This window comes from Rana temporaria, chromosome 5 (assembly GCF_905171775.1).
Source record: "Rana temporaria chromosome 5, aRanTem1.1, whole genome shotgun sequence".
Taxonomy (NCBI): domain Eukaryota; kingdom Metazoa; phylum Chordata; class Amphibia; order Anura; family Ranidae; genus Rana; species Rana temporaria.
The window spans coordinates 34,587,248-34,603,891 of NC_053493.1; the positions used below are offsets into that span (position 1 = coordinate 34,587,248).

The following is a 16,644-nucleotide window of genomic DNA, read 5'->3' on the forward strand; positions in this document are numbered from 1 at the left end:
TGTTTCCCCCCCCCCCTTTCCCCCCCCTTTCCTGTTCTCCACATCCATTCGTGGTCACTGCCTTCCCCCTTTCCCCCTCCCCCTTTCCGTCCCCTCACCCCCTCCTTTCCACACCAAGCCTCCTAATCCCTTCCCTTTCCTCCCCCCCCCTTTTTTTCATCTCCTTTCCCTTCTCCCCAACCTGCTCTTAAACCCCCCCCCCTTCCCCCCTCACTCCTTTTTCATTCCAGCACTCTCTCCTCACTCATCACCTGGTGCCCCATTTCACACAAACAAATGTCCTTCTAAAACTATGCCATACTGACTATATCCTTCACCCTATCAGAGCCCGTCCTAATTAAAATCCCCCTCCATGCGCCCAAGAAGGCTCAAACCAGGTTCTGCGCTTGACCACATGACCAATCCGGGTGAGTCTCATCTCCACTGAGGAGTGTGCTGCTTTGATTCTAATATGGCTATAATTATTGTATCTTATGCTTGTTTATTTACATGTTTTATACATATCTTTAGAAAAAACTTTCCTCCTGAAGAAGCGGTAATACCGCAAAACCGGTCGAGGTCACCGACTTCCTGCATTTTGACACAGTTTGTTTGTTTGCTTTCTGATGTGCAATGCGGGGGCCTGTCCCTAAATGTAATTTTATTGTAATTGTTTTATGTTTAATAAATATTGTTATATTTTACTATACTGTCTCTTATCAGTGCCAAGAAAAGTCCCCACCAAAATCCCTCTCCCCTGTTCCCCTGACCTATGATTTGATATCCATTGGTCCCAAGCAGCCAATGTAGATTGATTGTTGTGGTCCCATTCTATATACTAAATGGGATGTTGGCACATTTTACCTCTCTTACCCCTGTTCTAAAAGAGGCTATACTCTCCCTTTTTCATACATATATATATATATATATATATATATATATATATATATATATATATATATACACACTTCATTTTAAGCTTATGCCTAAACAGCTTTTGCGAGTACCTTAATTACTTGTGTCAAATAAATTTGGATGTTTAAGATCTACACTATGGGGAGCCTATTTGTTTTGTTATTTTTATGGTTACATTGAAATCTAACCACTCAATGGGGAGAGGACACAAGTGGAGGTGAAGCCTTTAAGTGGACTGCGCCTATTTAGTAGATCTTTGGAATACTTACAATTGGTGTTTGCCTAATCTTGAAGTGAGATAGGCAGGCACTTCTGGTGAGTGCGTTTTGCTGTATTAGTGGTGGTGGTCACCTTTAGTCAAAGATTTTTCTACAATTGGAAGAATAATACTGGTCATGGGAATTTTTATTTATTACACCATTGGATTGTTTCATTTGAACTGCTTTCATTTGAAATTTGTTTTCATGTATTGCTTGGAGGATTTTATTTGGTCACGACATGTTTTGAATGATTTATTGTGCATGACTTTCTATACTGATGAATATTTTATATTATTAAATCAGCGCTGTAATTATTGCTTTGCTTTCTCGCTTAGGGGTTTATATTTATTTATAGCTGCTGGTTTGTTTCAAAGTTTTGCAATATAATTTTCTCACAATTTATTATATCCATCAGCGTGAAAGGGTCTATACATCACACAGTGCTTGCATATACTTTTCTTTCTGAGAAAAGCTTGTGTGTCCTGCTGGCCATCGAACATAGATGAACTCAGAACTTCAACCCCAAGGCATTACACAACAATGGCTGAATTGCATTATGGGATACCGGGGGTATGCCATAGCTCTCATTGGATGCCTATTAAAGTGTTACCAAACCCAGTAATATGAAAACAGTTCATCTGTATCTCTCACCCCCCCCCCCCCCCCACCCGCCGCCGCAGTGCCCACAGCTTATAAATCTTATTTTTACATAAAAATTCTGCCACTATATACATTTTTGGCTGATCTGTATACCATGATCACATGATAAACTTCAGGGTATGCCTGAGTGCTGAGTGTTCAGGTAGGAGGAGATTTACACTACAGCCTGTGTCCTCATGCTGTTATGGGAGGTGGATCATCCATGAATCAAGATGCGACATCCCACCCACTGTGTTCTTATTAAGTTACTGGGCACGGAGGAGGGAGGGAGGGACTGGGCTGTCATTTAGAATCTGTATACACGCTCAAATGTGTGATGTCAATATCATGTGACCTGAAAAGCTCAGCTCAACAAGGAAATATTCTTTCCAGGAATAGAGACCAAACTGAGCATGTGCAGGGGGACCACGCGCCGACTCTGTTTTATCTGGCCTTGCCCGGAGAGATCTTGCATGAGAGGGAGGATCTCTCCATACAGGATCAAAGAGCCTTTCTACACAATACAGAAGATTAACCCCTCAAGTTCCACAGTGAGTATAACAAGCAGGCTATTCTGCATATACAGATTTTACGGTTGTGAGTTTAGTAACAGTATGGTTACTAAAAAACGAAAAAAGGCACGCAGTGACATCAGAGGGCTCGTCAGACTCTGTACACTGTGCCGGGATGGACCTGTCAGAGCTCCGCACTCCTCTATGGGGGGGGGGGGGGTGAGATGAAAACGGACTGCCTGTCCCTTTTCATTCGATCCAATCCACCAGACGGATGGAAAATAGGGTTTCCATCCTTCTGAATTTAGCGGATCGGATGTAAGCGGACACGTCGCCGCTTACATCCGTCACTTCATAGACCTGCATCTGCCTAAAAAACTGAACGGTCCGCCCATGTGAAAGGGGCCCGAGAGTAAAAAAAACAACCAAACTGATTTGTAACAAATACTTCTTCAGTCTCATAATCAGTCTACCTGGGTGGAAGAGGGCTGACACTGACGTCCTGGAGCCGTTCCTGCAGATGAATTATCTCTTTGGAGAAACGCTCTTCATTTTCTTTCAGTTGCTGCTGGAAATAGGAACGCAGGTACTCGATTTCTCCAGAGTGCTTCTCTTCCAGCTGTGCTCTCTGCAGCCTAAACTTTGCTTTAAGCTTCTCGGCTTCCTCAGATGGTGGGATGGTCAACCGTTCCTGGACGTCTGAGGAAAAGATACAAAAATTACACCGTGTAAGCATATCCTCCCGGGACTCTAGACAACACCTGGCCATTGTGTAAAAGTAAAGGCAATCATAGACTTTACAGGACCCTTAGACAGCTACATTGTCATGTGACCATTTCTTTTTTAGGATATGAACAGGGTCCAATGGAACAATCATCAACTAATGTCTTTCGATATCTTAAAGCAAATCAATAGCCCAAAAAACTAATACTCACCTTCAATACAGAGATGTCCTCCTTCCCCTTAAAGCGGGAGTTCACCCATTTATGAAATTATTTTTTTTCTCCCATAAGGTTCCTGCTCGTTCGGTCTAGGGGAATCGGCTATTTGTAGTAAAATATGAGCTGTACTTACCCGTTTTCGAGCTGCATCTTCTTCCGTCGCTTCCGGGTATGGGTCTTCGGGAGCGGGCGTTCCTTCTTGATTGACAGCCTTCCGAGAGGCTTCCGACGGTCGCATCCATCGCGTCACTCGTAGCCGAAAGAAGCCGAACGTCGGTGCGGCTCTATACTGCGCCTGCGCACCGACGTTCGGCTTCTTTCGGAAAATCGTGACGCGCTGGATGCGACCGTCGGAAGCCTCTCGGAAGACTGTCAATCAAGAAGGAACGCCCATTCCCGAAGCCCATACCCGGAAGCGACGGAGAGGATGCATCTCGTAAACGGGTAAGTACTGCACATATTTTAAAATAAATAGCCGATTCCCCTAGTAAAAACGAGCAGGAATCTAAGGGGGAAAAGTGCCCTCTAAGGGTGAACCCCCGCTTTAAGGAATTCCCTTCAGCCTGGAGGACTGGAGATCTGGTAGTAGAACAGCCAATGCTATTCAACCCATTGTCCTGCTGTACTGCATGGCGGCTGCACATCATTATGCGTGCACGGTTCTGTGCAGCAGTTAGAAGAAGCACTTATGGGGGTATACTAAAAACTCAGGATCAGGTGCGCTCGGCTACTGTGTGGGGATGCGAGTGAGGGAAAAATCGCCCCCACCCGTCCCCATAGCTCTGCTGGGCGTAAGTGACGTCAAAACGTCAGTCCCGCCCAGCGTCTTAAAGAAACATTTTTTTTTTTTGTCATTGACAGTTTCAATTTTTTTTTTTTTTTGCATTTTAGTCTAAATATGAGATGTGAGGTCTTTTTGACCCCAGATCTCATATTTAAAAGGGCCTGTCATGCTTTTTTCTATTACAAGGGATGTTTACATTCCTTGTAATAGGAATAAAAGTGATCATTTTTTTTCCAGTGTTAAAAATAATAAAATAAATCAATAAATCAAAATAAATAAGAAAAAAAAAAATTTTAAAGCGCCCCGTCCCGACGAGCTCGCGCGCAGAAGCGAACGCATACACTAGTAGCGTCCGCATATGAAAATGGTGTTCAAACCACACAAGTGAGGTATCGCCGCGATCGTTAGAGTGAGAGCAATAATTATAGCCCTAGACCCCCTCTGTAACTCAAAAAATGCAACCTATAGAATTTTTTAAACGTCGCCTATCGAGATAGTTAAGGGTAAAAGTTTGACGCCATGCCACGAGCGGGCACAATCTGTAAGCGTGACATGTTGGGTATCATTTTACTCGGCGTAACATTATCTTTCACAATATAAAAAAAATTGGGCCAAATTTATTGCCGTCTTATTTTTTAATTAAAAAAAGTGATTTTTTTTCCAAAAAAAGTGCGCTTGTAGGACCGCTGCGCAAATATGGTGTGACAAAAAGTATTGCAATGATCGCCATTTTATTCTCTAGGGTATTATAAAAAAAAATATATAATGTTTGTGGGTTTTAAGTAATTTTCTAGCAAAAAAAAAAATGTTTTAGTCTTGTAAACACCAAATCTAAAAAACACCCACGGTACTGAAGTGGTTAAACTTGTAAACACCGAGTCTGACAAACAGGATCGGTCCTTAAGTAGGCAATTTTTTATTTTTATTTTTTCGATTTTTTTCTCATTAACCTTTAGATAGTGTTTTCTCATAATGTCATAGAAAGACCCTAAGGGTCCTTTCACACGGAGCGGACCGTTTTTGTGTCCGCTCCGTGTGTCAGCCAAAGCTCAGCGGGGATCATCCGTCATCCCCGCTGAGCTGTCGGCGGATAGGGCGTTCCCCGCACACAGTGCAGAGACCGCCCTGTCTCTGCTCCGCTCTCCCCTATGGGGAATCGGATGCAGACGGACCGTCTGTCCGTCTGCATCCGATCCGTTCCGCCGGACGGAAGAAAAATAGGTTTTCTTCCGTTCGCAAAAGCGGATCCTGACGGACGCGGATGGTTGCGGACGTTAGCGGATGCTCCATCCGCTAACGGACTTATAATGAACGGACGAGCGGAGCGGACGTCTGAAAGGGGCCTAAAGCTGCAAGGCCACAATGCAAATCCCTAAGCCACCATATTTTCCCTTTCAGCAGCTGCTGCATAGAAAACATTGCAATACATATCAATCCTAATGCCGCGTACACACCATCACTTTATGTGATGAAAAAAAAAGACGTTTTAAATCATGAAATAAAACAACGTTTTTGAAACTTCATTTTCAAAAACGACGTAGCATACACACCATCGTTTTTTCAAAATGCTCTAGCAAAGCGCGGTTACGTTCAGCACGTACGACGGCACTCTGTTCCATTCAAGCTCGCTTCATAACTTGCTTCTGAGCATGCGCGGGTTTAAAAACGTTGCTTTAAACGTCGTTGTGCCCACACACTATCGTTTTAAATGACACAAAAAACAACGTTTTGAAAAACGACACAAAAAATTCAAGCATGTTCGAATTTTTTTTTTGTCGTTTTTCAGAAGACATAAAACAACGTTTTCCCCACACACGGTCATTTTAAATGACGTTTTAAAAAAACAACGTTTTTTTTTTATCACAAAAAACGACCGTCTGTACGCGGCATAAGAGTTATGTATTTACCCGATTGACTTGGAGCTGAATCCTGGGAAATAATCACAATCTGCTTCACCTGAGGGATGTCGGGCTGCTCTCTATTCACTGGAAGATCTGCTGTCTGAAATAAGCAGGAGATAAAACATACACAGATAATAATAGCCTGTACATCAACAATACAGGTTTTATTTCACAAGCTTCATTATCTTTTCCAACAGGGAGTCTGGCTTACAAAGAAAAAACTCGTCAAGGACTGTGTCAATACAATTTGAATTTCTCCTTCCTTTTACTTCAGTAAATAATTAATAAGAGCGAGGGACATAAGACAACTTTGCATATAAACCTTCATCATCCACGTAATATTTTAAAATGATCCTGTAATTGCAAAACAGAGGATGTGCATAGCCAAATATTCATTGGGAACACTTATTACATTCTTATTTTTTTTCCTTTAACCACTTAACCCCCGGACCTTTAGGCAGCTAAATGCCCAGGCCAGGTTTTGCGATTCGGCACTGCGTCGCTTTAACAGACAATTGCGCGGTCGTGCGACGTGGCTCCCAAACAAAATTGGCATCCTTTTTTCCCCACCAATACAGCTTTCTTTTGGTGGTATTTGATCTCACCACTGCGGTTTTAATTTTTTGCGCTATAAACAAAAATAGAGCAACAATTTTGAAAAAAATGCAATATTTTTTACTTATTGCTATAATAAATATCCCCCAAAAACATATATAAAAAAAAAAAATTCCTCAGTTTAGGCCGATACGTATTCTTCTACCTATTTTTGGTAAAAAAAAAAAATCGCAATAAGCGTTTATCGATTGGTTTGTGCAAAATTTATAGTGTTTACAAAATAGGGGATATTTTTATTGCATTTTTATTAATTATTATTTTTTTACTACTAATGGCGGCGATCAGCGATTTTTTTCGTGACTGCGACATTATGGCGGACACTTCGGACAATTTTGACACATTTTTGGGACCATTGTCATTTTCACAGCAAAAAATGCATTTAAATTGCATTCTTTATTGTGAAAATGACAGTTGCAGTTTGGGAGTTAAACACAGGTGGCGCTGTAGGAGTTAGTGTTCACCTAGTGTGTGTTTACAACAGTAGGAGGGTGTGGCTGTAGGTCTGATGTCATCGATTGTTTCTCCCCTATAAAGGGGATGACACGATCGATGCGCCGCCACAGTGAAGCACGGGGAAGCCGTGTTTACATACGGCTCTCCCCGTTCTTCAGCTCCGGGGAGCGATCGCGACGGAGCAGCTATAAACGAATAGCCGCGCATCGTCCCGGATCGCTCCCCGAGGGAATCCGCCCGCCGCACGCAGTGAAGGGGGTCCCGATCGGACCCCCGCAAAGGCAAGGACGTATATATACGCCCATCTGCCTGTCCGTGCCATTTTGCGGACGTAAATAGTCGTGCGGCGGGCGTTAAGTGGTTAAAAATAACAAACATGTCATACTTACCTGCTTTGTGTAGTGGTTTTACACAGGGCAGCCCCGATCCTTCTCTTCTTGGGTCTCTCGCCAGTTCTCCTGGCCCCTCCCTCCTGCCCCCACATCAAGCAGCTTGCTATGGGGGCACCCGAGCTGAGCCACAGCGCCATGGTTTGACCCAGCCCCCCCCCTCTCTCCTCATTGGCTTACTGACTTTGACAGCAGCAGGAGCCAGTTGCACCGCTGCAGTGTCTAGGCCAATCAGGTGAAAAAGTCTCGGCAACCAAGTTTATTGTGCACATGGATCTAGAGGGGGCACAGGTAAGTATTAGGGGGGCTGCTGCACACAGAAGGTTTTTTATCTTAAAGAGGAACTGCAGTCTGCTCACATAAATTGTAATAAAAACATCTTTGCCATTCTGAAGCTTCACTCCAACCACTTTGCATATTATTTTATATATACTGCGATTCTGTACTTTCCAAATATGCGGGAGAAATCTCCCTCCACTGAGTCTGGCTGCAGCCATTTTAACTGTGGGCAGCGAACGCTGCTGCCTGTTCACTTCCTGGATTTATACAGACACACACCTCCAGCTAGGAAGCTCTCATTGGCCCTCTTATGACTCACCCCCCCCTCCCTTCCTGGTAAACTCTAACGAGAATGAGAGAGAGAGAGAGAGAGAGAGAGAGAGCTGTGCATGATGTCATAAGCCTAGGCTTTTGACCAGACAAGAAACAGGAAGTGGGCTGTATAAGGTATTTACTGGCAGAATTTTTTTTTTTACTATACAAAGTTAAACCACCAGGGCAGAAGATTTAGAGCTGGTTCACACTGCGGCACCCCCAAAGTCGTACAAGAACCTTTTTCTAAGTCGGAGCGACTTGCGTCGCTCCTATTAGAATGATTCTATTGCATAGAATGGGACGCGCCTCGTCAGGCGGCTGAGCCCCAGTGTGAACCGGCTCTTAGTAGACAGAACAACTGGGAAAAAAAGACGGACCGCGGATCAGGAAGTGGCAGATTAGGATGATCTGCCTAGCAACAGGCACTTCAGGTATGTATAAAATAAAAATAAAAATAAAAGGATTTTTGTACTCACCGTAAAATCCATTTCTCTGAGTTCATAGACGGACACAGCCTTCATTGACCTTAGGGTTATGCTTCTTCCTACCAGGGTAGGAAGAAGCATAACCCTAAGGTCAATGAAGGCTGTGTCCGTCTATGAACGAAAGAGAAAAAGAGATTTTTAATACAGCTTACCTGTAAAATCTTTTTCTTGGAGTACATCACGGGACACAGAGCGGCATTCATTACTATATGGGTTATATGGAGTACCTTCAGGTGTAGACACTGGCAATCTCAAACAGGAAATGCCCCTCCCTATATAACCCCCTCCCATAGGAGGAGTACCTCAGTTTTGTAGCAAGCAGTATGCCTCCCAAAATGGTCCTCAAAAAAGAGGGGTGGGAGCTCTGTGTCCCGTGATGTACTCCAAGAAAAAGATTTTACAGGTAAGCTGTATTAAAAATCTCTTTTTCTTTATCGTACATCACGGGACACAGAGCGGCATTCATTACTATATGGGATGTCCCAAAGCAATGCTTACAATGAGGGGAGGGAGAACATCTCCAAGACAAAAGGATTTAATTTAGAGATATACTCAAATCATAATAAATCCAACTTAGTTGAGAAAAATAATTTTAAATTTTAAATTTAACTCAAAAAAGAGGAGCCCCCGGAATCCGAGGGTCTCAAACTGCAGCCTGCAGCACTGCCTGCCCGAAGGCAGTATCAGTATTCCTTCTTACGTCCAACTTGTAGAATTTTGTAAACGTGTGGACAGAAGACCAGGTTGCCGCCTTGCAAACTTGAGCCATAGAGATCTGGTGGTGTGCTGCCCAGGAGGCGCCCATGGCTCTAGTAGAATGAGCCTTTAATGATACTGGAGGAGGCAACCCTTTCAAGCCGTAGGCCTGAGTGATTAATTGCTTAATCCACCTAGAAATGGTGGACTTTGCAGCTGCCTGCCCCTTCTTGGGCCCATCCGGTAGAATGAACAGCACATCTGTTTTCCGGATCTTCTTTGTAGCTTTAAGATAGGCCTTCATGGCCCTGACAATATCCAAGGTATGCAGCAACCCTTCCTTTCTGGAAGTAGGTTTAGGGAAGAAGGATGGTAATACCAAATCCTGGTTCAAATGAAAACTGGATATGACCTTCGGTAGGAAGGAAGGATGAGGGCGGAGAACGACCCTGTCCTTATGAAAAACAAGATATGGTTCCTTACAGGATAAGGCCGCTAGCTCCGAAACTCTTCTTGCGGAAACTATGGCAACCAAAAATACTAACTTCCTTGTCAGTAGAACCAAAGGAATTTCAGCCAACGGCTCAAACGGTTGTTTCTGTAAACTTGACAGAACAAGATTTAAATCCCACGGACAAAGCGGGGATTTAACTGGAGGTCTAATACGTAAGACCCCTTGAAGGAAGGTCTTAACCAGCGAGTGGGTGGCCAGCGGCCGCTGAAACCACACTGACAGAGCAGAAATCTGTCCTTTGATTGTGCTTAATGCCAATCCTTTATCCACTCCTAGCTGGAGAAAACTTAATACTCTATCGATGGTAAATTTGCGAGAAAGCCATCGCTTGGACTCACACCAGCCTACATAGGCCTTCCAGACCCTGTAATAAATCACCCTAGAGACCGGTTTCTTGGCTCTGATTAGGGTAGAGACTACTTTCTGAGACAGACCTCTACCCCTGAGAATCAGGGATTCAGCTTCCAGGCCGTCAAATTTAGATGCCGTAAGGCAGGGTGGAGGATCGGACCTTGCGATAGCAGGTCTGGCCGTAGAGGAAGAGTCCAAGGGTCTCCCACTACCATCTTTAGGATGAGTGAGTACCATGCCCTTCTGGGCCATGCTGGAGCTACCAGGATGACTGGTATGTGTTCCACCCGGATCCTGCGCAGCAGGCGGGGTAGTAACTGGAGCGGGGGAAACGCATAAAGAAGTTTGAACTGATGCCAAGGGCAAACCAACGCATCGGTTCCGCAGGCCATCGGATCCCTTGAGCGGGATATGAACCTGTCTAGTTTCTTGTTGAGTCTCGATGCCATGATATCCACGTCCGGCACTCCCCATCTTTGGCAGAGTGCTTGAAAGACTTGTGGATGCAGAGACCATTCCCCCGGCCATAGAGTCTGGCGGCTTAAGAAGTCCGCCTGAAAGTTGTCCACTCCTGGAATGAATATTGCCGATATGCAGGGCACATGCGCCTCTGCCCATAGGAGAATCAAGCTCACCTCTCTCTGAGCGGCTTGACTCCTGGTTCCCCCTTGGTGATTTATGTATGCCACGGCCGTGGCATTGTCTGATTGAATTCTCACCGGGAACCCCTGCAATTTTGACGTCCAAGCCCTGAGGGCTAGTCGAGCAGCTCTGAGCTCCAAGATGTTGATGGGCAACTGCTTCTCTGGCTTTGCCCAAGTACCTTGGCGAGTGCAACCATCCAAAATTGCTCCCCAGCCCGTCAGGCTGGCATCTGTGGTCACTATCTTCCAAGCCACTGGGCTGAAAGACTTCCCCTTCAGTAGATTCTGAGGGTCTAACCACCAACACAGACTTTGTCGGACTCTTGATAAGAGCGGCAACGGGATATCCAAGGCCTGTGGCCTTCTGCTCCATGCTGACAGGATGGCTGCCTGTAGGATGCGAGTGCTTAGAACCAGTAGGATTAATTCCTTGATGGCTTTTACCTTCCTCAGAGGTAGGAACACTCCTTGTTGTTCTGTGTCTAATCTCATGCCGAGATATTCCAACTGCCTTGTGGGCTGGAAAGCTGACTTTTCTCGATTTAGGACCCAGCCGAACCTCTCGAGGTATTGGACCGTGAGGGCCACTGCTCGCTCCAAGCCGGGAGACGAGTGGTCTATGACTAGGAGGTCGTCCAGGTATGCTAGGATCGTGACCCCTTGGATCCTTAGCTTGGCTAGGATCGGAGCTAGGACCTTCGTGAACACCCGGGGGGCCGTAGCCAACCCGAAGGGAAGCGCCACGAATTGGAAGTGACGCGAAGCCACCATGAAGCGTAGATATCTTTGATGTGGCTGATAAATTGGAACATGAAGGTAGGCATCCTTTATGTCTATGGACGCCATGAAGTCGTCCTTCTGGAGTGTGGCAGCTGCTGACCGCACGGATTCCATCCGAAATGAGCGGATCTTTAGATATGCATTTACCATCCTTAGGTCCAAAATTGGCCTGACATCTCCATTGGATTTTGGGATGATGAATAGGTTGGAGTAGAAACCCAGCCCCTGTTCCAGGACTGGTACCTCTACTATTACTTCCTGGGAAAGTAGATGATCTAATGCCGATCTTAATGCGGCTCCCTTTTCCGGATCGTTTGGAATCCTCGACTTCTGGAAATGAGGAGGAGGAAACCTTAGGAAATCTAATTTGTAGCCTGTGGCCACGGAAGACCGTACCCACTCGTCGGGAATGCTGGCTTCCCAAATCTCTGAAAAGAGTCGCAGCCTTCCCCCCACCTTCGTGGGTGGGGGCGCCCCTTCATAAGGTTGGCTTGGGGGCTGGTTTTGCTGGTTTGCGAAACCACTGCCTTTTGCCTCTAACAGCCTGTCCTTGTGATTTGCTGTTGAAGCCGAAGTTTGCTTTTGCAGGAGGCCGTCGATACTGCTTGGCATTAGAGGGCCCCTGCCCAGGGGAATACTGTCGTTTAAACGCAGGCCCCTGAACCTTCTTCTTAGTTGGCAAGAGAGTACTCTTGCCGTTTGAAATGGTCTGAATGTATTTATCTAGGTCTTCTCCGAAGAGTCGTCCTCCATGGAAGGGGAACCCTACCAGGAGCTTCTTGCATGGGGGCTCAGCCTCCCAGCTTTTTAACCATAAGAGTCTTCTCATATGGATAAGGGATAACGATAAACGTGACGCTTGCTGGATAGAATCCTTGATTGCGTCTACCGTAAAACATATGGCCTTAGGGACATCCGAAAATTCTTCTGCCTGCTGGGCAGGAATAAGTTTAAGCATCTGCTTAAATTGATCCGATAATGCTTGAGCGACCCCAATCGCAGCCACAGCTGGCTGTACTACTGCCCCTGCAGTAGTGAAGGAGTTCTTAAGTAGTGCTTCCAAGCGCTTATCAACTGGATCCTTGAACACCTGTATGTTTTCTACAGGGCATGTTAACGATTTGTTAACACATGAGATGGCTGCGTCCACTGCAGGAGTAGCCCATCTTTTGGAAAATTTTTCTTCCATAGGATATAGGACAGAGAACTTCTTAGGTGGTAAGAAGATCTTATCTGGCTTGTTCCAATCTTGGAACAAAACTCCCTCTAATAGAGGATGGATCGGAAACACAGCATTGCTTTGAGGCGCCCTCAGTGAGCCCAAAGCTGAAACCGTCGATACCTGGAGATCTGGTACTGGCAAGTTGAATGCCCTATGGACCAAGTCCGACAATCCTTGAATCCACCAGCTCTCCCTCAGGGAGACTGCCCCAGACTCCTCTGTATCCGGATCCTCGATCCCTGAACCTACTTGGTCCTTGTCCAAGAGGTCGTCCAATTCCCCTGAGGAAAGGACCTCCTCTTCTGAGGGTCCGCGCTCGGGCGACGGAGATCTATTCCGCTTACTGCCCCGCATAGCTGCGGCTATCATTTTACCCATGCTTTTCTGCATCTCTTTTAAAGAGGTGAGTAATACCTCCTCCGTGACCATCTTAGGGTTGGACTGACCCGCGTCAGCTCCAGCCCCAGATCCCGATGGCCCCAAGGCTCCCTGTGGGGAAAGCAGCGGCATAGCTTTGTCCGAGACCTCAGACTCTCTGGGGGAATCCCCACCTCTTGTACCCTTGTTTTTTGATGCCATGGTACAATACCGAGGTACACCTGCTACTTATTGGTACCTGGGACTTATAAATAGTTAAATGCCCAAACACCTGTTTGGGGGATAAAAAAATGCTTCCTCTCCCCTAGATGACACTTTTTTTTTTTTTTTTTTTTTCAAAAAAAAATCTTTTTTTTTTTTTTTTTTTTTTCAAATCTAGGAAAGAAAAAACATTCTGTCCCCCTGAGTAGTATTGCAAGAAAAACTATGAGATGGAAAAGAAACAGCCTATTCCTAGGCTTGAAAACAGTCTTTCTGAAGACTGCAATATTCTTTCTGGCCACTGTGTGTCCTCGGCGCCCCGTGCTTGCCGTTCTGGTCTTTCCTCCTCAGTTCCAAAGTATTGAATGAGCTATATGGAACAAACAAGGAAGGGCCGCCCCTTCCTTAAGCCACTGACCCGCCCTTCCCCCCCAGCAATCTCAAACAGGAAATGCCCCTCCCGACAGGGGGGGGTGGGGTTGGGAGGAAGGGACCTCTCTGCTCCAGCAAACTGCAGCCTGCAGCCTGGAACCATGAGGAGGTCAGCGTTTTGCCTGCTTTGCAGGCCGTGAGGAGGAAGACTGAATGGAGCATCGCCTGGAGGCTTGCAGGTAAGCACAGCTCTCTGACACACACATATACTTTTATATCACACAGGCCCCACTCAATGCTTTTCCAACACTACAAGGGAGGTCACATCTTATGGGGAATAATACATATAGAGCCATCCTATCTTTATGATATGTGACTAGTTTGCCAGATGCAGTGCATAACTTTAGGCATGTCCCCTGTGACCCCCCAGAAAAAACCTGCTAAGAACCAAGTTCCGCAAGTTTTCCCCTCACTTACCTGCTCCATGCCGCAGGACTTTGCCAAGCAAGAGGCCCAATCTTCCCCCATCTCGGTGGGGATGTCTAGACCTTCAGGCCCTGGGTTCCTATGAAGGATCCACTGTCCTGGGCCCATATAGCACTCTGGCAACAGAAACATTAGGCACCCAAAGGTTTCTAAGTTCTGGGCCCAGGGTCCAGCTCTCTAAAAAGAAAAGCATTATGGGCTATACCCCAAGGGTTTGGGGTCCGGTTACTGACCACTTTAGCGCTGAGGCTTTTTTGGACAGAACCGGTTAGCTCACCTAATCCCAAGGATGTGGAGGCAAGCTAAACCATGACTAACACCTAAGACACTGGCGGAAAAACTGAGGTACTCCTCCTATGGGAGGGGGTTATATAGGGAGGGGCATTTCCTGTTTGAGATTGCCAGTGTCTACACCTGAAGGTACTCCATATAACCCCATATAGTAATGAATGCCGCTCTGTGTCCCGTGATGTACGATAAAGAAAAAAGGATTTTTGTACTCACCGTAAAATCCATTTCTCTGAGTTCATAGACGGACACAGCCTTCATTGACCTTAGGGTTATGCTTCTTCCTACCCTGGTAGGAAGAAGCATAACCCTAAGGTCAATGAAGGCTGTGTCCGTCTATGAACGAAAGAGAAATATATTTTTTTAGCAGCATTTTTTTTTTTTCTTGGTGGAGCTCCGCTTTAACTCTATTAGTCCAAGATTATTCTACATAGAGAGTAAAGATTCAACATTATAGAGACAGTGTTGGGGGAGACCAATCGACATGAATGACGAAGATTCGACGAAGCAGCAAAAATCATACACACGTCGAATCTGTCATTGAAGGCTTATGGTGTCTGTCAAAAGTTCCAAGAAGATTCGACGGAGCAGCTAAACTGTACGACGCCGCAATCGTACATTTCTGGTCAAATTTCACATTTCTCGGCCCATAGGCTATAGAAGAATTTGAATGTTGGTTTACTAGTAATAATAATTTATAAATATAATTATTACTAGTGTCATACAACATTGGAATTCTTCTATAGCTTGTAGGTGGAACATTCGACCAGAAATGTACGATTGCGGCGTTGTACAGTTTTTTTTTTTAAGTGTATTTTGTGCGTGTACTCGAGAGAGGAGCCGGACTGCAGGAGTTGGGAGTAGGCAGGCCTCCCCCAGAGGCAATCTGCCACCTTTCTCCATGCCCCGGGTGGCAATGGCGGGTGTGTGAGGGGGTCCTCCCACACAGCCCGCCCTACCTGCTCCGCTTTGAAGCCCAACGGGGCAGAGGGACTCCCTATAAGGGAGTGAGAGGATCTAGCCCGCTCAACCAGCCCCGTTAGTCCTTTGCCTCTCTTTTTAGAGACCGTGTGGTCAAAGTGTGTGCATGTTAACCCAATTTCGAGTGCGTGTAAGTGTGGTGGTTTTTGTGGGAGGGGGGTGGGCGTACTAAGCGCAGGCTTACCTCGCAAAGCACACCCACCGGGAGCCGGGCTGAGACCACCAAACTCAATTCACATGTAGCCGAGACCGGGATCCGAACCTCTAGCTGCAGAGGTGAATGGCTTGTCAGCGCAGTGCCAATCGCAGTTTAGCTGCTCCGTCGAATCTTCTTAGAACATTGGACAGACACCATAAGCCTTCAATGAAAGATTCGACCTTAAAGCGGAGGTTCACCCTAAAAAACTACTTTCTACCATGCCATGCAGCATACTAGCATCAGCTACAGTATGCCTTTATTTATTTTTTTTGCGCTGTACTCACAGTGTTATCCAATAGTTTTGCTTTAGACACCCGCGGGGAATGGTCGTTCCTATCAAGAGGGGAACATGATTGACGGCCGGCTATGGCGCGTCACGCTTCCCGAAAATAGCCGGAGTAGGTCTCGGCTCTTCACGGCGCTATATGGCGCCTGCGCACAGACTAGGAGCTGACTGCGCAGGCGCCGTGAAGAGCCAAGTCCTATTTCGGCTATTTCCGGGAAGCGTGACGTGCCCCCCTCTTGATAGGAACGCCTATTCCCCGAGGGAGTCTGAAACGGATTAAACAGGGAGTACAGCGGAAAAAAATAAAATAAATGCATACTGTAGCTGACGCTAGTATGCTGCATGGCATGATAGACACCCCCGCTTTAATTCATTTGGATTTTCGGACAAATGCATTTTTTAACGAAACAAAATAAATAAAAATAAAAATGATTTTCGGGAGTAACTAAATAAATTTATTTTTCGGACGAAAACGAAATTCCAAAACGAAATATTTCAGTGTGCACAGGTCTACTAACCACATATATAAATCACAGAGCTTACCTTTCCTATATATGTGGATAGATCAGCCATCTGTTTGTATTCTTCTACAAACTTCTCCAGCAGTGTGCTCAGATTGCTCTGCAGAGCTGCGGGAAAGCAAAATACCAAGTGAGAAAAGACTTGCAAGTTTACTGTTTACTGAATGTTAAAGAAGAACACAAGGCAGTAACCATGGAAAGTACAATGGGAAGTATAATGTGTTCACTCCATGCTCCTTGTGGACAGACGTCCCAGAA

The 16,644-nt window shown here is 45.7% G+C and overlaps 1 protein-coding gene across 11 annotated transcripts in view; it reads right to left on the reverse strand.

Moving 5' to 3' along the window:
• AKAP9 (A-kinase anchoring protein 9) overlaps positions 1 to 16,644 on the reverse strand; it is a 359,842-nt gene that overhangs the window by 220,886 nt on the left and 122,312 nt on the right. For all 11 annotated transcript variants that reach the window (XM_040352376.1, XM_040352374.1, XM_040352375.1 and 8 more), the window contains 3 exons: positions 16,409 to 16,494; positions 5,938 to 6,031; positions 2,779 to 3,004 (listed from right to left, as the gene is read on the reverse strand). In XM_040352376.1, the coding sequence (XP_040208310.1) occupies positions 2,779 to 3,004; positions 5,938 to 6,031; positions 16,409 to 16,494 (406 nt within the window). The remainder of the gene's footprint in view (positions 1 to 2,778; positions 3,005 to 5,937; positions 6,032 to 16,408; positions 16,495 to 16,644) is intronic.